Genomic DNA, 24,863 nt, shown 5'->3' with positions numbered 1-24,863 from the left:
GGTGAGGCAACTTGACCAATAATAACACAAGGCTCAAGAAGAGATAGTTACCTATCTAGGAAGGTGCATCTGGCTGAGACCAGTGCTGTACACGTCGATACTCTATACAGCAGCCAGTTGTATGCCTTTTGCCTTGCAGTACTCAGGCGGGTCTGTATATTCTTTGGGCCATTCTATCTATGGTTCAAATGGACTCTGCAATTTGGTGTAGTTTTCTGTGGCGGATTGTCGTGGATAGAGAATACATTGGCGGCTTCCTCCATACTGACCTTGAACTACTGTAATCCCAAACCGTATACCTCGAAGTAGGAAAAGCAAAACCTTCTCCTGTAAATGTTACAGGTTTCAGCGAAGCAATCTTTCTATCTAAACACATGAGGTCTTACGCCATATCATGCCACATGACCAACGCAAGACGACGCGTCTCAGAAGGGGAGTCGTTTAGAGCGCACCATCGATCTCCCACAAATACACAATTTTTCATCTTTCTCTACTTGTTCCGTCCATCTCATTGCTCACGGTCTCCAAGCATTCTCCACCATCCTCATCAACACTCTGCCGTGTTTTTGCGTTTGGGTTTCTTGTTATGCCTGTTCATTTCGCCCTTGGAAACAATCAGTGGTGACAGAAAGACGACAATAGCTCCTCTTCCGTATCCCTTTTCCTAGTGCTCTCAGAATGCTCAGGGCCCTTGTGTTCGCTTCACGTTCTCAAGTTTCAAATCCGTTGACAGAATCAGGTATGTTTGGTCGTGATCCAATGACAAGCTGATAAAGACTGACAATCGACTTACAGTCCTGTATTACCTTCCGGTTTTCTGGCGCCGTCAGTATGCTCACACGCCGATAGTGAATCAAACTGACGCGACGTTAGTCCTCTACCCTTCTTTCTCTCTCCCTTTTCAGTGTCCGCGCGGTTCTACTACACAATCTGCTTCGGCTCCATACATCGAGCCTTCTGACGAGAATCAACAGTTCTCTCTCTTTACCGCTGCCCGTAGGGTTATCGTGGAACATCAGCAGTGCTTTGGTGTCTGAGTTTGATTTCTGCATAACTATTCCCCCCCCCCCCCCCCCCCCCGCGCCTTCTTGTACTTGTCTTCGCTGCGATATGTATTTTGTTCCAGCTTCTCGCTGCTTCCCTTCCAGGTAAGTCTCAGGCTCATGTCTGGCCTATGAACTTCTAATATTCACAGTTACGTCCTCACCCACTATCATCATTCGAGATTCTTTGTCAAGTATGCCGCGTGATAATACTGTCTGGGATGGGTTTTGGTGGATGTGCCATTGGATGGTTGGCATACATACGGGCGCAATCTGGGATTTCTTTTATTCATCTGACCAGGGTGGATTGGCTACGAGAAGAAGTCTCTGCATCTATTCAGGTCTCCAACCACCCTCACTCCAAAATTTTGGTGAAGACAAGACCTGATGCTCTGGGGCGTCCAAGCTAATTCGCACTTCATTCTCAACCAACTGCCTCTACCATAAGGAGAGCACCACGTTGGCAGCAGTCTGACTTACTCTTAGAGCTAACTATTTATAGATAGATATCTTAGAGATAGGTAAATTAACTAGGTAGATGGGCCTACCAAGTAAGGTCAGGGTCATGTTTAAGGAGGCTGAAGAAATTGAATCGAATGAATGCCGGACTTTGTTCATATTTGTATCTATATTTAGTGCAGGAGAAAAATTGGCACAGCCTCGGTCTCAATGTCTCAGTCAGAGTCGATTCTGGATCTGGATCCATGGAATCGATCAATCAATCAGTCTCAAGTTGAAACCTGTTGGGCTTGGGTTGGTTCCTCCCTTGCCCAAAATAGAGAACGAAAAGGACAAAGGGCACAAAGAAAAGAAATGAAAGAAGCTAATAATAGCTGCCACTATACACCAAAAGACTCACCAAAATCAGCTCAGCAGAAAAGATGATTAAAAATAGTATAAGAGTGCATACAGTGTAGTAGGTATACACCTACTCATACTGTACAGTATAGTAAGTGTCTTAATTCGGATGTGTGGGTGGCAGGACTGGAGGTGCCCACTGCCCACCGTGTTGGGTTGAGTTGGGTTGGGTAGATGGGGACGAATCCCAACCCACTGCTTTGGATTTTGACTTGGATTCAGATTTAGCGCAGCGATAGAACTGTAAAGGTATTCAAAGATGCTGTACAGTACTGTAAATAGTTAGAAGTTGTGAGATGACTTGCTGATCCCGTCTGCAGAAAAAAAAAAGAAATAAAAAATTGAATGATATGAGATGAGATTGATAGTCGAGGATTCCATTTCTGGAAGTCATAGATACAAATATAAATATAATACCGGCATCGACAAGAACTCTGCAGTCAGCATGCTAGCTAGTCAATATGATATCTAGGATTTTTATCTCTAGAGATAGATAAAAATTATCTGCGACCAGCCCTGCCACTTTCAATCAATCACCTCATCCTACTACCCTAGGTCGCAATCTAATATTAATCTACGATTGTGTAAGTACGGAGTACTCCGTATATGGTGCCAAATCCAACTGCCATGTGATATTATCAATAGCGAAGAAAGAGATTCCGAGCTTTCGGGTTCGGTCAATCCGATCATCTAATCTACCCTGTAAGAGCCTGAGAGCGTGCATATTCGGGCCAACGAAACCGGCAGTGGTGAGACTGTAAGACTGTGAGGGTGTGAGTGAGACACGGCGAGCGAACGTGGAGCCTGTCGGGGATTGCCACGATTGGAATTAAGTTCTTTTTCTGGAACGTTGCTATTTGTTTATCGGTATCCGTCCTATCAATCGCCGCCGGTGTACTCTCGGAGTAGTGCAAAGTTATCTCGATTCGAGTCAGTCATTCGGCTTGTTTGTTATTATTACTATTATTATTATTATTATTGATCTCTCGTAAGACTTCGTCACACCCCCGATAATAACGTAATATCGAGTGCTTATTTGATGGGCTGGTGCGACTTCGAATAAACAGCAGAAGGAGCCGTGAGGAACTTTTTTCTGCAGTGTTGTACATACTTTTGTGCCTTGCTGCTGAGGCATAATCATGCCTGAATTTGTCAATCAAGGGTGGTCACATCTTGGCAACTTGGCGATATATCGGCCGCTCCTTACAGGCGGTTCGGTAATCGGTTGCAATAGTACCTATGGAGGACGGAATACCTAGGTTAGCTGTCTGGGGCCAATGCAACTCTGTCAGTGGGGTCTGCTGTGGAGGCTAGAACTAGACAAACCAGAGGTAGAATAAATAGCATGGATTCTAGGGCTGGCCACAGATTGGCACTGCTCTGATCCTGTTTGCCTTGGCAGTTGGCCCAATGTCTCAGAAGGTCAACATCTGGGTCAGGGATTGAAGACATTGTCGGGATGCAAAGTCGCTGACTGGTCAGCCAAACTCGTCTGTTTGCTACCTTACCTAGCAGCAGGCGCCCTTCGTGTTCTCCCGTGCGGCGGCAAGGGCTCATGGTATTCAGGCGGCCATTATTAGCATTTCGCAATCAAAGCATGTCTATCATGATCTCCCGTGGCGTATGGAGTAGATACTGTTCGCAGATCTCTAGAGACCTCGGCGATTTTGTTCAGTTTGCCGAGACAAAAAAGGCATGATCGGTTGACCGAGACACATGGATTGTTTCCCCTCCGAAGGAGCCGTCGAGGTCGTTATCGCGAACCCACCCGATCCCCTGGAACTGAAGGAGTGGAAATCTGTATCAGCCTGGATCAGCCCCCTTTAGTGGCTTCTCCCCGCGATACTCTGTACAGTACCCACTAATCGTTAGTGTCTTCAATGACTGCCCGAAATAGATGGGAACACAAGATTCTTGGTCCCAGTGGCAGGGTGCAGGTTGCAGCCCTGCAGCCCCAGCATGGATCATGGCGCCCTCGTTTCTTGTCAGCTTGTGATTTAAGACCGATCGCATGTCACGGTGTGCTCCAGGGGCAGATTCAGGGTCTTTTCTTTTATTATATTTCGTCCTTCCATCCCAGGTTCGATTTTGTTGCTTTACTGTCCATCAGTCAGTCGCTCGCTTGACGTATCGATCGTTTAAACCATAGAATTTAGAAAGCTTCGCCTTCAATCGTTTCGTTTCTCAAGATGCAGTTCAAGATCGCAGCCGCTCTTGCGCTCGCCGCTTCCGCCTCTGGTACGACTGATGTTTCAGTGGAAAGAACCACTTCCAATTCGAACTAAGAAACTAACACGATTGTCTGTTCAGCTCTGCAGATCGTGTACCCCGTTCAGGGTTCAGAACTCGACCTGACCAAGCAGAACACCATTTCCTGGATTTCCGTCAGGTAAGTTGCAGCGTCCTCAGCATAGTATACCGTATATGGACTGCACTGACGCACGGCAATCTTCAGCACCGATCCTTCCTCCTTCGACATCTACGTCGTCAATGAGAATGTCTACCCCACGGTGAACCAGAAAGTTGCGACCAACGTCCAGACTTCCAAGGGCTCTTACGTCATTGACAACATCGATGTGGCTCCCGAGTAAGAAATTGATTGATCCACAGGAGATGATCTGTCAGACTATCGCTGACCTGTTTGATCTGTTCCACAGCAAGGGCTACCAGATCAACCTGGAATCCACTGACTCCCAGCACCCCGGCATCCTCGCCCAGTCGGGTCAGTTCGTCATCGTCTCGGCCGGCTCTCCGACCAGCTCTGCGTCGCTCACGACTTCTACGAGTACTGGCGTGACCTCTACCTGTAAGTCCATGACCAAGCAGCATGGACCTTGGTTTCATAAAGGATTGTGTAACTAAGACGTTCGTTGTATAGCCACGAGCACTGGCACCAGCACCAGCACCTCCGCCTCCGCTAGCTTCAGCAGCAGCAGCTCTGCCTCTGCATCTGCTGCCTCCAGCGGCTCTTCCTCCAGCTCCGCCAGCTCCACTGCCAACGCCTCCGGTGCCAATGCCTCTTCCACCAGCACCATCCACACCGGCGCTGCCAGCACACTGTCCGTCTCTACCGGTGCTACCAGCCTTCTGCTGGGTCTGTTTGCTCTGCTCATGTAAATCATGAACTGACAGCAATCTTTCTTTCGACCCGTCTTCTCTCCCCGGCATCACCAAGGGCATCACCACCAGCATTAGGATAGGGGGAGGAGAGAAGCTGGTTGATTGATTGAAGATGGGAAATGGATGAGTTAGGGACTATGGAAAGAAAGCAAGACAGCGTCCGTCTATATAAGAAAGAGCCGGGAAACGACTTTAATTTCTTCTAGCTTTTTCATTTTTTTTGCCCCCTTTTCCCCCTGGGATATGATATGGTATAGTATAAAGGACGAATAATAATAGGGATTGATCCGTACACCCCTAAGATTACTCCGTATATCAAGAAGTAGCTTTTTTTTTATCACTTTACTTTACTGGAAACTTGTACCCACACTGAACCACACTGGTATCGATATCCAAGCCAGAGGGTAAAGGGTTTTTATTTTCGTTCAATTCGATACTGTCAGGAGGGGATGCTGGGGAAGGAAATGGATCTGGGCAACTCACCCCCCTTGCGTACTTTAGCATTAATTACCTACGTAACTAACTGGTTATTAATATTCACCCTTTCCTAGGTATGTATGTACAAGAATACTTTTAGGTACTCTTAGGTATCTTTTGGTTATATTCTCCATATCCTAAGATATATTTCTCGCTAATTTCAAACTTAGAGTCCTATTTCCTTTTTAGACTGGTTAGTCCTTCATACATACATTTCTACACTTATTCAGCTTCTATACGCATAGTCACTTAAGCTTCTTGAGGCAAAATCTCATTCATGTCGATTTTCCATCGTCACTATCTTAGTTACTAAGAGCCGGGAATTAGTGTACATGCCTCAAAGGTAGAAAAAGACCACTCTAGCTAGCAAGTTTCAGTTCAGTTCATTTCCTTTCGAAAAAAAAACCCCAGACTCCAGATGCTAATGTTGTGAATGTGCAAACAGACCACCCAGATAACTGACATGACTCCTTTTTTTTATTTCCCCGTTTGCCACCTCACCGGAACCGGAACGAAACTTTCGACGCCGGAAGAAAATAAAATCGAAGAGAAAAGCCAGGTGAATGGCATCAGGATGCATCCTTCGAAGAAAGGTAAGGGTATTATCATAATACATGATGCAAAAGAGTAGAAGAAGAGAATTACCACGATCCATCGATCAGGCATTGATGAGGTGTGATTCGGTAAGCGATCACTCCTCCTTGTCAATCAACATGATGAGCTCCGTCAGCACGTTGCGCAGAGAACGATTGCGGTCCCAAGCGGTAATGATGTCAGCACGATGGCTCAGGAACACAGCCTTCTTCCACGGAAGGTTGCCGAATCGCTCATCGGAGTTCCGAGAGGGCAGATTCCACGCAAGGTTGCGCATCACGAGGGCGGCCTTGTACGCGACACCATACGGCTCGCCGTCGGGACCGCAAGGCGTGTCGTAGTAGTCCCATACGCGAACAACACGAGGCTGGAGAACCTCCCGCTGGGTGCTAGGAGGCTGCGCGTTAGGATCACGATCTTGCGGCAGATGAGACGCGACGTGTTCGGCAACCATGGCGGTGTCATCGCTCGGACCGGTAGACTTGAACTTGGTGCAATTGTCCCACTGGCACGTGTGGATGGGCTTATCGGCCTTCTCGAGGTTGTAGTGAGCAGGCTGATCTAATGGTTTGAGACCCATGTGATCCTCAAAGACGTGCGAGCGGAGTTCCGTCGGCGTGGCAAACGCACGTCTACACTGAGCATCGTCCGTCGTCCACTTGCAGTAAAGATAAGGCCATCCGTCGAATGTGTGAGCCGTCTCCAGAGGGCGAATGCCTTTGATGATGAATTTCGTTTGAGCGCCGGGTCCGTTGATGACTTGGGCCTGTGCGTTGGTAAATGTGGTGCTGACGTTCTTGATGAATTCCGCAGCCGGAAGAACACCACCGCCCGGCAACCGAGGGTCCGCGAACCGGCTCTGATACCCTTGCCAGAGGGCGATCTGGGTGATTTCGCACTCCGGATCTTCAACGAAACAACAACGGAGCCAGCGCGAGCTGCGCTCGGGCTCTGAAAGTTCCATCAGGGCTTTGAAGAGCTCCGGTGGCACTTTGGGAATCTCGCTGGGGGGAGGGGCGACCTTTTCTTCTTGAAGCACAGTCTCTTCTCTGATGAGCCTGGCTTCATAGGACAGCAAGGCGACCATTCGCGGCATGAAGATTCGCGGCAGATTCGAGATTTCAAGCATGGTTTCAACGTTTTCAGGAAGAAGGGTGAACTGGTACCAGAAGTCCAAGGCACCGCTCAAGGTATCCTTATCCTGTTCAAGTAGGGTGTAATAGTACAACTGTTCCAGACTCTTTCTGGGAACACGCTCCATGGCATGATTGGGAGTGGGCGGGTCTATCTCCGTCGAGAAGTGAGCAAGGGCATAGAGTGCACGGACAACGTGAGCACGATCTGACGATTCAAGGCAACGGAACAGAGAAATGCAGAGAGGATCATCTGGATGCGTCGGCAGAAACCTCGTTACCTCTTCCGCGATGTCGAGAGCGTCATTTTTGAGTTCATTAAGACGTGGCTGATTGGGAACATTGATCAGAACGACAAGAAAATCTCTGAGCAATCCTTTCGCATAGCGCGAGACGTAAATCGCGTTATCCCTCAAGAGACACATGTTTCGCAGAACCAGAGTCGCTTCCTTGATATTCCGGAGGTGGTGATTGAATTCCTTTGTCTCGAGAGTGTCATCAGGGAGAGTGACTGGAAGCTTCCTGATGCGGTCGAGAAGGTCAGGAGTGCCATATAACGCGTTCAACACGTTTACTCGGTCCATCGGCTTGCGAAAGTCGTACTCGAGTTCCCACCTGACGCCGGTACACAGAAGCGTAACCTCCAAAGCTTTCTCCATCAGTGTTTCAGCAAGAAGGGGAAAGCCCTCAAATTTGAACTTATCCCAGCGCTGGTTGGAGATCTGCACAAGATGGTAAAGCGCAAAGTCGACCTCATCCGGAATCCCAGACTGGAGACCGTAATGGCAGCGCTTGTAAATGCCATCTGCTATAGTAACAACATTAGAATCGCAGGTCCATATTGAAACAGCTTTTTTTTGCTATAGCAAAGTCTAGGAAGCACTTACTCCTTGGGACCTCGAGATACTTGAGAGGATAGTAGGGATCATAGAAATCGGGCTGTTTGGCTGTCTTTGTCCTGTCCTGGGCGGCGAACTGGGCAGGTCGATTGCCAGGAGTCACGACTTCACGTGTCGACATTGGCACTTGCTTCGTATCCTTGCCTTCGAAATGCTCAATATTGAAGTTCGCGCTGGAAGGGTTGGATGATTGGTCCATACTGGCTGACTGAGAGGACGCTGGTTGGGGTGAAGCAGTGTTGTTCTGCGTGGGGGTGTGCGCGTGCGTGGACGAACGCGTCTGCCTGACTGGTGCCGTATCAGGAACAAAAGGCTGATTCGCCTTCGGAGCTTGTCGCAAGCCCTCTGGTAAAAGTTTAGTGAAAGAAGTGGAGACACAAGAACGGATGAAAAAAAAAACTCACCACGAAGGGACGAACGAGTATTGGTAGCCATGTTGTGCTGGGACTGAGTGAATGAAGAATGGCCACCAGGTACAAACGACGGCTGTTGCAACTGGTCAGGGAGTTGGGGAGTATTGACTTGCTCTTCGCCTCGCGGATCAAGGAGAGACTCGGGAAGCTGCTGGTGGTGCTGTGGCACTGGTTGGTCAGAGAAGAGTCTCGGGTCGAGGTTCGGGTCGATATTTGGGTCGATATTCGTGTCGAGGAAGGTGTTTGACTGCCCCGCGTCGCTGTTGCTGCCAAGGTCTTGCGAAACTGTCGAGGGCGTCGCAGTCGACGCTCCCTGCTGCAGAGTCGCCTGCTGCGCCTGCTCGGGGAGGTAGAAGCTGAAAAAGCCACTTATCACGCGGTTCGCTTGGCTTGGATGACGCTGCTGAAGCAACTGCTCAGCAGTGAAGCGACGCGACTCGGTGACTGCCCGGTATTCCTCGATAGTCCGCGACAGTAAGTTGCCGCCGACAGCTGGGAGTTTTTCGAGGAGGTCGACGGCGGGAGGCTCGCGCCCGTGGAGCTTGTAAATCTCGTACGCGCTGGGATGAAGTATTGTCAGTAGAAGGGCGACTTCATTCACTGTCGCCAATAGCACTCACGCGAGATTCTTGAGGTAGATTTCCTTCACTTGGAAGGACAGGTGCCCCTGGAGGCGCAGGCCCTCGCACACCTCCCTCCAGTTCCTCGCACCACTATCCGGGTGTGAGAGGGAGTCGTATCCTCCCGCACGAGCTACCTTCACAAAAAGGTCGAAGAGGTCGACCACTCGATTGCCCGCGGAGGGCCGGAGATTGGGCGTAATGCTGGTGATAGGATCGAAGTTAGCCAAAACAGTCGCGGCGCGATATAAAGAAAAAAGAAACTAGACGAACCCCCTTGCGGCGCAAAACGCTTGTAGGTCGTTCTCGAATTCGGCCTTTGTCGCCGGTAAGTTTTCGAGCAAGCTGAACGGCCTGCTAGAAGTCGCTGAGGGTTCTGCGGCTTCGTTGTCTTCGCGGTGGCTCGAGGAAGATCCCAAACAAGAAGACCGCGAACCCACAGCTAGAGGCGCGCCCGGCGTATTGATATTCCGATTCATGGTTGAGGCACAGCTGTCACGTGATAAAAAGATCTCGCCGGGCAGGAGACCAAGATGCAGATTTGGGAGGCGGGGAGTCACGTGTGAGGGGAGAGTGAGATCACGTGTAATCACGTGATAAGAAGATATGACACTGGCGGACCTCACAGATGCAGATCTATGAGTCACGTGAAGGTAGTAGTTGTGGGAGGGAAAGAGGAAGAAGGAAAGATTTTTTTTTAGTGAAGGGCCTTTTATGTGAATTTTTTATTACACCTAGAGAATCTGCGACAGTACAATACGCACTGTTGTGAATTACTACAAGCAGCTGCGTGGTGCTGCTGGTGCACCTTGGCGCTGCAATCTTGGTAGTGCTGTTTTGTTCAGACTTTGATAAGGAATTTTTTATTTTGTTACAGCCTGGTAAGAGCAACGTCTGTTGTCTAGAATGGTCGTTCGGATTGTATGGTACGATATTTTAAGGGATGATTGTCCCTATGCTTGTGCTTGTGCTTGTGACTTCGGGGGGTCCGGGACTATTCCTCCCACTGCACCTTCTTCAGATACACTGGAATCCATAGAGATCACTTTTCTACGTCGAATCTATCTCTTAATGCCTTTGAAATTTGGTATTCATCACACAAGGCATGTCTTCCTTTACTCGACAATCGAACCAACCCGTTCAGGTTGCCCGTTTCGCGCTGGGCAAGTATTCCAATGCCATCACTTCCATCGATCATAATGGCCCAGTTAATTGGAATCACCTGCATGGAAATGGTAATCTGAGTGTCGTGTTTGAGAAATATCCATTGATGGCATCAGCAATGACTTCTGTCGAGGAGAAACTGTATCTCAAAGTCATCCATGGTGCGAGTACTCTGGTATGGCTGCCTGGCTTGGTATTTGTGAAAGGTGATCTCACGAATTCCCGATATAGGAGGAGCTTGACCTCAACAATTTAGCTCGGGAGGCCACACAACAGGCTCTGTCGAGGCAGGCGCGTAACGTGAAACCTGTGGTTGCAGTTATCGTGAAGCTGCCATGTCTAGCAATACGATATCCCAACAGCGTTGGACAGGTTCGTGTCCGCCACCTCCCTACGTGATTGCTACTTATCTTGCTAGGTGTGTCGATTTCAGCTGAAATTTTCATCGGATCGCGACTACTACACTGCGCTGGCTATACTGAGTGAGATCAACTGTCCGTTCACCGAACCTGCCGCTAGCCAGACGTCGCGGTCGACTAGTTTGAGACCAGCATCATCATCTTCGCAGATGATGTCGGTATCCTCCGCCTTTGCACCCCCCGGTGATTGGGGATACCATTCCCCTGTGGCTAGTGGTTTGAATCCTCGAGGCAATGGGCTTTCCAGAAGCCAGTCAACTGTGGGCAGTTCTTCTGAGACAAGACCATCCATCAGCGGTATAAACTTCAGCCCCTATTGAACGGAATCAAAGGCTGACATTTAGGGTTTTTCGAAAGCATCCTCCACATCCTCCATCTCGTCCCATACTGCCTGCCATCCGAACGAGCTCATGGCTCCTCCTATGAATAATCCAGGTGAGAATAGTTCTGGTTCTGGTTCTCGGCCAGTAACCCAGCACCTTGGCTCCATAAGATCAGAATTCGAAATACATGGTCATGGTACCTTTCGATCTAACGACCGACCTACCACCGCGCCGGCTTTCCACGACCCCCAAGCGCTGAATCAGGCCTTGCCACCAAAGAGAGAACTTCCATTCTCGCGACCTGGTCCAAGGAAACCATATACGTCTGGCAAAATATCCTCCATAGCTGCGATAAAGTCTGCTAGCACCAATGGGAGTGTTTCTGGACTTGAAGACATGTTGGACCTGCCGCCACAAAGCGGACGTGAGAAGCCGATCAGCGCAGCAAGCTCCCCAGCTCAAGCATTCAAATTGAAAGAAGCAGAAAATCAATGGGCGATTAACCAGAACCAGGACCTGAACCAGCTGTCTACCACGTCTCGGTCGACTTCCTCCCCAGCAGGTCGTCTTCTTCGTCCAAAACCTACAGCATTTCACCCGCCAAGCCCTCATGTCCAGAGCCCACGGGCACAGACAAGCGCATCTCATATTTCTCCTGTGCCTTCTGATCTTTCTAACCCCGCTCATCATCAGCCAGAGCCTCGTCAAGACTCATCTACCACTGTTGCTAGCAATGACACTGTCTCCTCCTCCCTTCCCTCGCAAGCTCAAGCTCAAACTCAAGCTCCTATCACCTCTGCAGACCTCTCATCATACCTAAAGACACCGGAGTCAGAGCGATCCGCACTCGTGGACTCGTGGATCTGCGAACAACTCGAGGATGACGGGTTCCTTACCCTCTGCCAAGATGTCGAACGCGTCTGGAGGCGAATCGCTTTCGGGAGTTGACTTGACTGCGACGCAGCACGCATGTAGATTTTATTATCGACTTAGAAGGAAATGTTCTTTTGTTGATTTGATATGTTGTAATCATCACCATGAATGCCATGTAGTCATTTATTTACTGAGCTAGCATTCTCAATATATCGTCCTCAAAAAACAAAAAGTTAATACAGAATCCGTTCAAATAAATCATGCAAGAAACAGAAAAAGAAACAGAAGAAGAAATTACTGTCAGCAACTAGGAGTAGAATTCTAGGTGGTAGTAATCTCACCCATAAACCAAGCAAAAGGGTATGATACCCGAGACAAAGGAAGGAGCTAGAAACTGATCGACCACATTGATGTAGGTTTTTTTGTTTTTTTTTTTTAAGGCTTAAAATCAGTCCCATTTTCTCAACTTCTCGAGTTCTCTTCTTGATTCTTTTCTAACTAGTCATCGTCATTTATTTTTCTCTCTGTCATACTAGGTAGGAATTGCGGTCTAGTCAAAATTCAATCGTTTTAAAAATCGCCTTCGTCGACACCGTCGCATACAAGGCAAGAGACAAGGAAGGGGGATTAATTTTGTGACTTATGATTTATGATTGATTTGATTGATTGACCAATTTGTATTCATTTGATATTCTTATACGTTGATTGATTGATTGATTGATTGATTGATTCATTGCCAGATCATTCTTGACTTAAAAAAAAAAGGTAAAAACTACAGAAGCGAGAAAGGAAGAAGACCCGACATAGGAAAAAAAAGAGGACATGATGAATTGTGTTGGCTGAATTGTGCCGTGCTGGCTGCAAAAACCGCTTTTCGATTCAATTCAATCCATTCCATCTGACTGACTGACTGACCGACCCTGTTCTGGCTGATATGATAACAACTACCTACAGTACATAAAGAACAACAGTAATAACAAAACATTCCATGACGCCATGACCGCTTTTTTTGTTTTTGCCCTTTGAGTGAGAAGACTTTGAGACATGCGCCTTGGGGAAAAAAAAATTGAAATGAAAAAAAAGAGAAGAAAAAGAAGATTCGTGGCAAAAATTCAGGTTGGAAATGGAGATGAAGTGAAATAAAATGGGATTGAGTGGAACAGAATAGAAGAATAGCATGCGGAGTTGATTGCCGGGAATAAGAAAGAAAAAAAAAGGTGGGAGAGGGGGTTGTGATCATGGAATACAGGGCAGCAGGGCTTTGGGCCATAGTGCTTCGCTTTCCTTCGCTTGGGAGAAAATGCGTGTTGAAAGCGTGGCACATGAGAAGAAGTGAGGATGGAGAAGGGAGATCGAAGCTCTCATCTCATGGCAATGAGAGGGAGAGAACAACCACTTGAAACACGATGCAAAGCAGCTCGTTCGTTTCGGTCATGGACTGTCTGCCTTCACGGCAGTCTGGGCAAGAATAAGTCTTCAAATTCGGACTCAACCCATCAGTCAACGTCTGCCAGGCCCCTTTCCGATAACCCTCAAGTATCCCCTCTTGAGGGCCAGAGTAAAATCGACATATGCCTGAAGCTGTGACTGCAGCGAAGCGATAGCAGAAGCGGTAGTAGTAGTTGTAGTAGTAGGACCACCAGTCGCCGTTCCATCGCCACCAGGAGCAGCAGGGGGGGAAGACGCACTGGCTGCCGCACCTTCGGCTCCAACAGCCAGGTCAGCCAAGTGTTGCAGAGAACGCTGTTCGTTGGGTCCCACGATGGGTGGCGGAGCAGTGCTGCCTGAGTTGGCGTTCGTAGTCGCAGTCGCATTCGCAGTCGCATTCGCATTGGCATTCGTATTCGTATTCACCGTGGTGTTCTGACCAGCCCCCGCCTGCTCGTGAGGACGTTTGTCTGCGATCCAGGAACGAAGGCAGCTGTCCCAAGCAGGAGTAGCAAACAGATTCTCAAATTCGCCTGCCTCGGCGGTGGCTTTCTCACGACGATCGAGAATCTCCTCGACTTTTGCCAGTACTTCCCAGCAGAAACTGGAGAAGAGTGGTAACTGAGAGCCTTCCAGAAGGGTCAAGGTGGCCAAGACCAAAGAATGAAGGTCGACAGGCGACGAAAGCCGATTGGGGACATCTTTATGCATTTCCTTGACAAGAGCCTCTGCAGAATGGAGAACTTCGTATGGCGTGAAGACATACAAGTGACGGGACATCAGGAGGTTTATAGTCCAGTAGACTTGAGGGCCCAACGCCTCGAGGTAACCCGCCGGAAGGTTGGCTTCGTCACTCTCCGTATGGGCACGCTCCACATCAAGAGCCCGGTTGAGCTGGCTAATGAGAACGGCCTTGAAAAGACGTTTGACACCCGGGTTTGTATGTTCTTCTTCACTCAGGATGAGCTCCGTGACGGGGGGCAGAAGGGTAGAATAAGCTATATGTCGAGTCCAAGAGTCAGCGGACAGTTTGAGGCATTCCTTTTTTAGTTTCTGTCACTCACCTGCGAGCTGCGTCGGAGCTAAGCCGAGGAGCTTCTGATCCGAAGGAACACCGATCTCATGCCAGACACCACCCATGGTATCCCGCTCTCCCATTCCCGCATTGTGCCAACGGCAGAGAATGCTGGAAACAACCCATCCACGACGGGCAAGGTTGGCATCAGAGTCCGGGTCTTGATGATCGAGGTTCCGGTTCTTCACCTGACCGAAGTGGTGTGCAACATCGTAGGCCAACCTCGCCAGAGCTTCAGTCAAAAAAGACTTTGGCAGTCCGTTCCGGCCACGGAAGTTGTCGGGACCCCGTGCATCACAGTCCATCACCATGAGCTGCAGGGTCTGCAGCCAGATGAAGTTGACGGCCGTGGAGCGCAGCGCGGGGGCCTCTCGAAGATGGGCATAAAGCAGGTCCTGTGCATCCTCCATCGACATGACGTTCTGGAACGAGCTCTGGACACGTTCGAAATTGGTGTGGGTAACGGCATAGAAACCATGTAGAAACACTTCTTGGAGGAACCGGTTACACTGGTGCAAGATTTCCAGGAAACGGTCCTTCGAATTAGGGAGAATCGGGATAAGCGGATGGATCTTTTGATAGTAGCTGTAGTCCCTGTTAGACTCTGTCCGTTTGATTCTCTGATTTTAAGTGTTTCGGATAACATACGCATTCAAAGCGCCCTCATCCACCTGGACAGGGACGGTGTCATCACCAGCTGGCTGAGACACTGCACCCACACCTGCATCTGCATTCTCGCCTGTGGTCTCAGCTTGCTCTTGCTGAGGAGCAGTCCAGAATGGGTGTGAAATCTTGTTCAATGGAAGATTCATGTTGAACAGGTTGTAGGACTCAGGGTTTGTAGTGGCAGTTTCTCCTAAAGAGGTGTGTGAGCTTAACGTCTGGATGAGACTAACGAGGGGTTTACACACCGACAGTGGCTTGTTGCACACGAGGAGCAAATGTTGCTTGTGGGAATGCCGAGCCATGGAGCCCCTCTGACATTGAATAAGTCCGTTTACGACCAAGCAAGCTACCATCCATGGAAGGAGAGAAGTCATGATAGCCTCTCGGCGAGGACACGTCGTTCATGGGCTGATACTGCATCTCGTGATGGGCCATCGATGGCTGCATCTGAGACTCCAACGTATTCAACCGCTCTGCCAGCTCCTTGATATATCTAGATCCATCTTTCAGCAAGCTGAACAACCACCCGGTAATGTATGGACCTCAAGAGACCAACTGCTGATCCACCTACCCTTTGCTAGGACCGCGCTTCATGGGGACGCGACTGAACTGACAAGCAACACCGAGGCGGCGGCAGTTGGAGCAGGTCTCGACACCAGATTCTGAAGTCGCATCGCAGCGAACCTGTTGAGGACAATGTCAAGTTAGCTCGGCTGTGTCTGTCGAGGACATGGAACGCGACGGCATACCTTCTTGCGTCTGCACTCGTCGCAGGCCCGGGATACCTTGGATCGCTTGCGACGGGCACTCTGGTCACCGTAACTCAAGTCGTGATTCGGATCCACACCCACCTGCTGGTTGGGAGGGAAAGAAAGCATGCTGCCGTGCTGTTGTTCTGCTGAAGACGCGCGACCCATCTCAGAACCTCCCGGGTTGGACGGGCCCAACACCATGGGTTGCCCGTGATGGAGTCCGTTACTAGAGCTATCACCCAGGTTGGCGCCACCGGTCTCTCGCGACAACTCTGCGGAGAGGAGCTCATCCGCGGTGAGCTGCCGGTTGTAGTACTGCATGGTGCCTTGACCCATCTGCGCCGCGTTGGGAGAGGGATACGAAGGCGCCGGAGGCATGTCGGAAGGCTCGCGCGAGTTCATCGTCGCGGAATCACCGTCAGGACGCGGTGTTTTGGGACGTTGTTGATGGAGCGAGTCTCCGGCGTGAAGGGGAGGAGGAGTGGGAGGCGAGGTGTTTGGACGAGGAAGAGAGCTCTGAGCCATTGACAGGTGAGTTTTTTACAGGCTAATTTTTACATGGGCGGGGAATGAAAGGCTAGCGCGTCAGAGTTGGGCAAAGGGCAAGACCCCTCGAGCATCGTTACGCGACAATAAAAAAAGCTGGTAGACTCGAACTGCGACAACATGGCTTCGCGGATGGAATATAGTTATTTAGCTCTCTTTGGATGATCGCTGCGGAGATCCGGCCTTTTGTTTCTGCGTCCAGCGAGCGTCACGGATTAATACTATTTCCAGCGGCAGCTTCCTCCAGCTCCCAGAAGCCCAGGAAAACCATCTGGTCAGGCCGTCTGAGAACGGTTCGTGGCACAGATTGACAGCTGGAGGAGATTGTTCGGGCATTTCGGTCATTATTCGACGGCTGCTCTACACCGTCGCCCTGCTGGTGACAGAATTGTCGAGAAGGCGTTGCGTGTGTATTGTGGCGGGCACTCAGCTATCCGGCAGCACCGGAGAATGTCATTCCACAACGATCACGCTGACATCGACTGACACTGTTGATTTCCTTACTTTTCAATGATATGTTAATTCAAACAGGCAGAAAAGCCGTTCTCTTGCTCAGCCTGAGTGTTCTTATTGGTACTCGTGCCGGAGGACCATACATCCACCTCCGGCGAGTATCGCACACACGGCCTCCTTTGTCCAAAGCGAAAATATTATACAGTGAAAGAAAATATCTGTTGACCTCCTAGGCTTGAAGATGCGTCTGGCTGCTTCATCGTGCGCTAGAATCTCTACAATATCCCTATCTCAGGGAGAGTATGCTCATTATACGATACCAGACATTCTCCCCCTCTCTCTCCCACTTGCTGTCCTGTATTTCGTATGATGCAGTTGTCGCTCTGAGGACGCAAAAGCCAACCTTAATATCCCGAGTGTTCCGAGAAGGACAGCCAGATGAGCCATATAGCAATCGATCATGGGCTCTGTGTGTACGTAGCTCCGTGCTGTGTAACGAGCCCGGACTTTCGGGAAAGTTTTTGCAGTCCAGAAAATGGATGAAGAACAGAGTATTACAGACAAGGATTGCAGTGGGTCATTCAGAAGTCTTTACACAGTTCGGTAGACCTCTTCTCTCTGTACAGTACCAGTGACTGATTGAGGCGTCGCTCATACTTGGGATTAAACCTATATACGAGTGCACAGAATACTCCGTACAGGTACGTATGTATCATGACACTTTGCATTCTCGACCGATTGTCGACTCGCCTCGTCCTTTTTTTTTTAGCAAGCAGGCACGCGTTCAACAGTTCCAGTACGGAGTAGTCTGCTCTGTAGTAAAGGAGCCTTCGAGGTCCAGTTTGAGATACAGATCCACTGTCATGGTAGCCAAGAACATCAAACTGGCGTCGCTGAGGGTCCAGGGGCCAAAATTCCCGACAAATGGCAGGAACATAGTCACAACTATTCGAATCGATGATGATCAGGGGCAAAATCGCAGATTATCCGGTAAGAGGTTTTGCTTCATTGAAAATAGATCATCATACGATCATTGCTGGTTGTGTCATCCTGATACTGTTCCGTACGGAGTAGTGGATATTGTGTAATGGGTGTTGGACGACCTTGTTGACATCGAGGAAGACGAAGCACCCCATCTATTTAAAGTCATTATCAGTCAAGGTAGTCAAGCAGGGCAAAACAGGGAAAGCAAGAAGACAAATAGAATAATTATAGAAGTCTGAATCAAACCGGTGCGTGGTAACTTAATGCTTTCGCGGCGGTGGCGCAGCCATGGATCCGAACTCGGCCCGGATCGGGGCGAGTGTCTGAAGTAGGTACAGTACATATGTGTGGATTTGTGGAGAGACCACGACAGCCTCAGACAGGTCCCCTAATTTCGATTCGATGCAGCTTGGCACAACCTCACAGACGAACGGTCACCGTCGGGGTCAACGAAATGTACACGTCTGTGTGGCTTTTGGAAATGCGTTCACTCAGTCAAGCCTTGCAGGTCGAGAGTTACCTGCGAGGGAAGCCACATGATGACACTACTTACTTAGGCAGGTAGGTAAGCAGCTGTTCACCGCCAACCAGTGGTGGGCTGCATTCAGTCGTCCTTCGCTCTGACGCCATCCTGCATGTCCCCCGAGATCACCTCGGAGAGATCGCCCTCATCCAAAGGCAGGTATCTGATTACCGTTTCTACCCGGCCTGCAGATCACACAGCATGTTCTCGTCTTTCCTCACAGGCTGAACGGAGTATATTCCCACTACGATCCGGCTCATTGACGCCTTGCAGGAAACATACTGCACGTAAGTACTGCTTGTACCTGTCGTCATCGAATCATCGCACATACGTAACAGCCTAACAGGGCTGGAGAGGGAGGGGCGCATACGAATCGGGAAGAAAGTTCGATGCATGCTTGGATTGAAGACTTGGCTGCCTGGGCGCAGGCCAAGGCTGGGCGGCGGGTTAGCGCGCAGCAAGAAGGCATCAGCATGCCTTCTGGAAACCTGCCAAAATCAGGTCTTTTGGACAGAGTCACAGAACAGCGGAAAGAAGGGGGCCAAAAGCCCCGAGTAAAGCCGCTAGAGATGCATCGCGATTCTCTCTGAATCTAGGCAGGGTCGAAACTTCAGGCCTTCACTGGGGCTGCCTTAGTTAAGTGTCAAGCTTGGCACCGGCGATCCTCCGCAATGCCAGGCACACTATTACTAACAGGGAGGCCTACGGTGACTGTAATGGACTACGGAGTAAAGAGTAGATACGATGTGTTGGTGATGCTGACATGAGACGAGAAATTATTATTATTATTAGCAAAAAATTTAGAAGAAGCGCCAACGACGCCTAGGCTCTAGAAAGGCACATATCAAACCCTGTGGTGAATCTGGAGCCTTAGCTAGACTGTAGATCGTTATTGTCACTATCAACTCGGTCAATTCGAGGGTATCAAAGCAATTCAGAGACGTCTGTACTCCGTAGTCTATGGAATTGAGGTCGATTGCTGTCACTAACATTAAAAATCTGTCTTTATGATTTTTTTCTTCCCTTGTAAATAATAATAGACTTTTTTTGTGCGAAGCTGACCTCGTCCCTCGATCTCCCCACACCACGATGCACACCACCTCCCATCCATCCATGTTTGCACAGCAAGCGAGGGTGGTGGTCGAATCACATCTCAAGATCTTCTCTTTTGGGCAAAACCCTTGCGATCGCACAAATATTTTTTTTTTCTCGTTCATTTTTTCTATTGAATTCGAACTCGGCTGGACAGCCACTGGCTGGCTCGTATCCATGGTTCGGTGCCCAGTTTGCACACTGACGACCAGCGCTCGACCATTCATCAGGTTCATTGCCTAGTGTCCCTGAACCGCCGGCGGCCCTCGCCTGTGTCCGGCATCAACCTACACCACCCAACAATTAATCTTTACTACAGAATTACCTCCTAAGGTATGAGCGATGGAGGTACCTTCCTACCTTCTTAGGTGGTTTCCCCCGTAACGCGCCTATGCCACCGCCGTCCCTGCGGCCGTGTGGCCCGTGCTGCGTGTTTTCGGGCGGGCAGCAGCGACCACGCGCGCAGGCAGCTCCTTCCTCGCTGGCTGTGCGCCCCGAGGCCTGGCTGCACAGGGTCCCGTGCCACCCCAACCCTGGCTAATACTTCTTGCCACAGTCGCCCTCGTCCTCGCCTTCCTCCCCTCTTCTCTTCTGCTTTTTCCCCTTCCCCAATCTCAATGTTATAGCACGTACTCTGAGTGCCAGAGAGATCGTCCCGTCTATTTTGGCCGCCACTACCGATATTTGGTGTCCTGTCTTACGGCCGGCGCCAAACGGTGCGTAGGCTTTAGGCCCCCTTCCACCTTTGCCTTCTTCCAATTCTCTTGAAGTCGTCGTTGCGCGTCTACTCCAAATCCGCCCTCCGGACCGTCTCCTTACTCCCGCAATTGTTATCTCCCCCCCGCGCAACCAGGTCTTCCAATTGGAACGGCGTTTGGTTTTTTAGTCATTGGCGAGAATCTGCAAGATACCCGGTGCCTTGGATTATTATTATTTCTTGTGTTTGGTTTCGGTTGTTCTCCTCTGGAACCTCCGCGTCTATCGTCCCGCTGGCTTGTGTGACGGTGCGCAGGTGCAACCGATCTGCCTTGACGGCAATTCATTCTCTCAAAGCTATCTACAGCCTTTCTTCTTTTTCTACTCTTCTTTTTAATATTCTTTCTTTTAGTTCCTCAGTCGCGCATCGTCGCATGTTCGCTCTCCAGTAACCGCGGCAATGCTCATCGATGGCGAGAAGTGGGCTTGTGAAGCTTGCGTCCGGGGTCACCGAGTCAGCAGCTGTCACCACAGTGGTATGTTATATCCACTGACATGTTCCTCCCAGACAAGAACTGACCTTTGAAAATAAGATCGACCTTTGACCCACATCAATAAGAAAGGCCGACCAGTCTCTCAATGCCCTCACTGTCGCGGCCTACGCAAGTCGAGGACAACCCACGTGAAGTGCGAGTGCGGGGATAAGAAGAAGGACCATAACAACAACAATAACAACAACAATGCCCAAAGTCACCCCGATCCCAATCATGCTGGGCGTGACAAGGGAGATCCCAAAGGTCAGTAGTCCTGGGCGTTGCGCGAGTGCCTCTGGCGTCTGACTTCAAGATAGTGGAAAACCGCCAGCAGTGCCGCTGCGTTCACGGGCAACGCTGCAGCTGTGCTTTGAAAAAGGAGCATCACCTGGACCCGGTACCCGAGACAGGCCTGCCTCCAGCCCAGCCCACTGTTGCCATGGAGCCCAAGAAACCCCGTCTGACGTCGACCAAGTCGGAGAGCACCCTCACTGTCTTTCGGGATGGCCACCACAAGCCAATGCATAAACACAACGACATGGCCCACAAGTGTGGATTGCCCTACACCATCCCGAAGTCCCATACCATTCATTCGACGTCCGAAATTGCACAGCGCTCGGCCGACCATCTGCCATTGATGCACAATAAGACCACCGATCTGGGACTGGGTGTAGATCTGGATGTGGACCAGGACCCTCGTGGGCCTCAACGGCTGGTCAAATCCGAACATGGTTCGCCTGAGTCGGCGCCTGTCCCAGCTCTGGAACAAATCAGCACACAGATCCCTCCACTGGATCTCTCGTCCTTCGCGCCCTATGCCACGAGCGCTACGACCGACTCGCCATTGAATTCGATGCTCTTCCAAGACCCCTACCAGGAGTCATGGCTCACGTCTCCCGAAACGGAGATCTCGATGGGCTCGGCCGCGTTCAATGCTCCTCCCGTGGACTGGTCTAGCTTCCCCCTCTGCTCGTCGAGTGTCCCTGCCACGGCGAGCAGTCAGCCTCCATCCTACGCTGGCTTCGACTTCAATAGCAACAACAACGCCAACAACAACAATTCTAATTACCCCGGGCTGGCCGCCTCCTCGTCGGGTGAAATTTCCGAAGTGGACGACTTCGGTCCTCTCCCAAGCTTGGGCGCGTCCAGCAACGATCTCCATGACCTGCACAGCGTTAGCGATGGCTCCGATGTCGATCAACTCCGTCTCAGCTCCGCTTCCTCGTTCATAGGGTTGCCCCAGACCCAGCTGCTGTCATCCAACAACCTGGAGTCGATCAACATCGATGATTTCCTCAAGTCTGCCAACGAGTCGACGGCGGCTCTAGAGCAACAGCTGCAAGCGAGCATGGGAATGGAACCCAAGTCGATCCCCGCGCCGCAGCAAGGTTACGCAGTTCCGCACACCCAGAGCTACCCCAATAGCGAGCCTTCGATCCCTCATTGCCTCCCAATGAGCGTTCCCCAGAATGAGATGAATGACATGATGTGGCCTGTGTCCCTGTTTGACTCGGCTGAAGAGCCATTTTCACAGCCGCCTTGGGCGAACTAGCCAAGCTGGATCTGCGCAGACAACTTTCTGCCTCTGGAAGGTTGTATCTTCATGGCACCTTACCACCACCTCCCGCACCGTCTTTAATGACCTTGATGAGAGATGATGATAATGTGTGTTCTATATACCAATACAAGCGCAGACTTTGGTGCTTTTTTTTTCTTTCTACTTGCCAATAATTTACTTTTTGAGACCCCGGCAAGCTCTGTTTCTCTTCATCCGGGTGGCTTTTATTTCTTTCTACATTGTCGACGATTCAGATGTGTCAATTGGCTCTTCTGTCTCGTGCACGGCGTTATATTGTGTCTGCGGTATCTGGAATGCATAATTTGGAAGAAAAAGGGTCTTTTTTTCTTCTTCTCTTCCGATTACCCGACAGTCCATTCCCTTAGTCTTTGATCGCTTTTTGTTGCAAGCGTGTATATCTTGAGCGGCCCACTTCTGCCAGTATGATTTGTGGGACTTGTTGTCAGAGACATCCGTTATATCCTATTTTCTTGCATATGCCACAAAATAGAGTTCCTTTGCTGTGCTAGCTTTTGACCCTTTCCCTGATTCCCACTATTCGTTTTCTGGAAAGGGGTGACTTGGGCAAGCTGGCTCTGTCGTTTGTGTACATATCTTTAGACATGACCAGTGTTAACCTGAGGTGATTCATCGTGCGTGGACCATCACCATCCTTGCTGTGAGACGAACAAGTAGGAACGGAGTATGACATCTGCCGAGCAGCCCAAGCTATGGCCTGTGCATACGCAAAAGGCTTGACAGTGGATCGTCCTCGCCACGGTTCCCCACGAAGTTGATGACGGCTCGACGATCCGATCCCTCGATCCGATCAAGCGGTGTAGCCAAGACGACCGGTCACGACCCAGGAGACAAGACATCTGCTGACCAGGCGCGCAGCGCGGCACAGTCCACACGCCTGGACAAAAAAGAGATGGATCAGCCAATCACTGGGCCTGGCCAATTCTTATTCTGCGTCCTTGCGTCGATCACGAAAGCTTGAAAAAGCTTCGCAGGCAGAGAGAGCAGAGCCCGACGGTAGCCATGTATGCATGCATGCATGTTATTCACATCCAGCAATCCACCATACATACTCTGTACATACGTACTCCGTATATCAATCCATGATCCATTTTTATTGGCATGCTGCAAATGCCATGGTTCAGAATTAATTACGTAACCTTCCTGCAACTAACTAACTACAGTATTCCTGTTATCCAGCGGGTCCATATGTATGTACGGAGTATAAGAAGAGAGTTAACTGATATATCTCATGTGGTACAAAATACCGAATCTGCGTTAGGTATGTGGATAGGCAGGTAGGTAGTCGTACGGTGCTCTAGATTGAACCTAGAAGGGAAGCAAGGGGGTGAAAGAAACAAATCTATAATGCAATACTCCGTGTACCCAATATATATATATAGATAGATAGATAGATATATACAGGGGAAAAAAAAAAGGGATGCAGACCGCCAAAACCCAATTTCTTTCAAGAGAGGAATCTTATAAAATTTAAGGCCCATGAGAAAAAAAAAAGCGCCAGAGCAAAAAAGCGAAGATCAGGTACAGAGTACCTAGGAAGGTAGGTACGGACGGAGTACTCGAGTTAGAAACCCAGAACTCTGAACCTCCACCTAATAATTAACTCGTGACTTACACCGCCCCTTTGATTATTTACTAATAATTACTTTATTTTAGTCTTGGATTGTGTACTGTACTGTATGTACGTACCTGATGTATGTAGGTACTGTAGCAATTATTTATTTACTTATTTTCTCGATTATGAGAAGGCCAAAAAAAACAAAATAAAAAAATAAAGAAATACATCGATGATTCGTGGATACTTCCGTCATTCTATCTATAATATGATATATAGACATACATACATAGAAGGCATGATACCTGCTGGTCTATCTATAGTATCTATCTATCTATCTAGATAGGTCAAAATATCGTATAAAAATCTGCGAACAGCTCTTTCCTTCCTCACTTGGACATCGCTGCTTTAAGCGGGTGAGCTGGGTGAGTTAGGTGATCAGATCACCCAGTTAAGGTGATTTGCTCACCTGAGCTTATTTATACTCACCCCATCTTCACCTATCCTTCCCTTATACTGGCTATTTAGTAACATCCAACTCAGGAACCATATAGAGAAGAGATTAGATAATAAAGGTAGTAATGTGCCATCCCCTGCTGACCATAGAGAAAAGGATAATAGGAAAAACTATATCCTGTAACCCTGTTTCTCCTCTATTCTTTCTAGCCTTTTATTTCCTCTCCCTTTCCTCCCCTTCTGTACTTGTTAATAATCCTGTAGAATTCTTTCTCTATTTCTATGCCTATCTCTATAGATTTCCTCTGCTTTTTTATCATTTTTTCTTCTCTTCTCTTTACTTCTTTTTTTCTGCTGTAGATTAGTGGTTAAAATTTTTTAAAATGCCAAAGATAAAGGTAGATAGACTTGCTTATACTAAAGCAAATAGTTATAAGAGAGGGGCATATCAAGAGAAGGATAATATAAGAGTAGAAAATAAATATTTAGAGGACTTTGTAACAAACCCAAATCCCATTAGCTAGTAGGTTTATCTAGAAGCTATGAGGCAGTTCAGAACGAAGAGACTAAG

At 49.2% G+C, this 24,863-nt stretch overlaps 8 protein-coding genes across 8 annotated transcripts; 5 read left to right on the top strand and 3 right to left on the bottom strand.

Moving 5' to 3' along the window:
- Nucleotides 1-678: 678 nt before the first annotated feature.
- VTN77DRAFT_6382 (uncharacterized protein) lies at nt 679-1,037 on the top strand (the record flags this gene model as incomplete). The annotated part of the gene is made up of 2 exons (XM_069422654.1): nt 679-739; nt 796-1,037. 2 exons carry the CDS (start codon nt 679-681, stop codon nt 1,035-1,037), a joined length of 303 nt encoding a protein of 100 aa, XP_069281292.1.
- Nucleotides 1,038-4,090: 3,053 nt separating this feature from the next.
- On the top strand, nt 4,091-5,018 carry VTN77DRAFT_6381 (uncharacterized protein; the record flags this gene model as incomplete). Its single annotated transcript, XM_069422653.1, has 5 exons — nt 4,091-4,139; nt 4,212-4,290; nt 4,357-4,488; nt 4,559-4,707; nt 4,780-5,018. The coding sequence occupies 5 exons, from the start codon at nt 4,091-4,093 to the stop codon at nt 5,016-5,018; spliced, it is 648 nt and encodes a 215-aa protein (XP_069281291.1).
- Nucleotides 5,019-6,189: 1,171 nt separating this feature from the next.
- Nucleotides 6,190-7,884, bottom strand: VTN77DRAFT_6380 (uncharacterized protein; the record flags this gene model as incomplete). Its single annotated transcript, XM_069422652.1, has 1 exon — nt 6,190-7,884. The coding sequence occupies one exon, from the start codon at nt 7,882-7,884 to the stop codon at nt 6,190-6,192; it is 1,695 nt and encodes a 564-aa protein (XP_069281290.1).
- A 2,378-nt stretch (nt 7,885-10,262) lies between these two features.
- On the top strand, nt 10,263-12,011 carry VTN77DRAFT_6379 (uncharacterized protein; the record flags this gene model as incomplete). Its single annotated transcript, XM_069422650.1, has 4 exons — nt 10,263-10,496; nt 10,553-10,693; nt 10,740-11,037; nt 11,098-12,011. 4 exons carry the CDS (start codon nt 10,263-10,265, stop codon nt 12,009-12,011), a joined length of 1,587 nt encoding a protein of 528 aa, XP_069281289.1.
- A 697-nt stretch (nt 12,012-12,708) lies between these two features.
- Nucleotides 12,709-13,260, bottom strand: VTN77DRAFT_6378 (uncharacterized protein; the record flags this gene model as incomplete). Its single annotated transcript, XM_069422649.1, has 1 exon — nt 12,709-13,260. The coding sequence occupies one exon, from the start codon at nt 13,258-13,260 to the stop codon at nt 12,709-12,711; it is 552 nt and encodes a 183-aa protein (XP_069281288.1).
- Nucleotides 13,261-13,436: 176 nt separating this feature from the next.
- On the bottom strand, nt 13,437-16,382 carry VTN77DRAFT_6377 (uncharacterized protein; the record flags this gene model as incomplete). Its single annotated transcript, XM_069422648.1, has 6 exons — nt 13,437-14,362; nt 14,429-15,024; nt 15,088-15,295; nt 15,351-15,598; nt 15,677-15,789; nt 15,855-16,382. The coding sequence occupies 6 exons, from the start codon at nt 16,380-16,382 to the stop codon at nt 13,437-13,439; spliced, it is 2,619 nt and encodes an 872-aa protein (XP_069281287.1).
- Nucleotides 16,383-18,103: 1,721 nt separating this feature from the next.
- VTN77DRAFT_6376 (uncharacterized protein) lies at nt 18,104-18,953 on the top strand (the record flags this gene model as incomplete). Its single annotated transcript, XM_069422647.1, has 3 exons — nt 18,104-18,168; nt 18,249-18,401; nt 18,710-18,953. 3 exons carry the CDS (start codon nt 18,104-18,106, stop codon nt 18,951-18,953), a joined length of 462 nt encoding a protein of 153 aa, XP_069281286.1.
- A 1,658-nt stretch (nt 18,954-20,611) lies between these two features.
- Nucleotides 20,612-22,236, top strand: VTN77DRAFT_6375 (uncharacterized protein; the record flags this gene model as incomplete). Its single annotated transcript, XM_069422646.1, has 3 exons — nt 20,612-20,687; nt 20,745-20,948; nt 21,002-22,236. The coding sequence occupies 3 exons, from the start codon at nt 20,612-20,614 to the stop codon at nt 22,234-22,236; spliced, it is 1,515 nt and encodes a 504-aa protein (XP_069281285.1).
- Between the last annotated feature and the right edge of the window lie 2,627 nt (nt 22,237-24,863).

The sequence above is a fragment of the Rasamsonia byssochlamydoides genome (genome assembly GCF_041956645.1).
Source record: "Rasamsonia byssochlamydoides strain NRRL 3658 unplaced genomic scaffold VTN77scaffold_5, whole genome shotgun sequence".
Classification (NCBI taxonomy): Eukaryota; Fungi; Ascomycota; class Eurotiomycetes; order Eurotiales; family Trichocomaceae; genus Rasamsonia; species Rasamsonia byssochlamydoides.
This window is presented reverse-complemented; position numbering and strand designations above follow the sequence as displayed.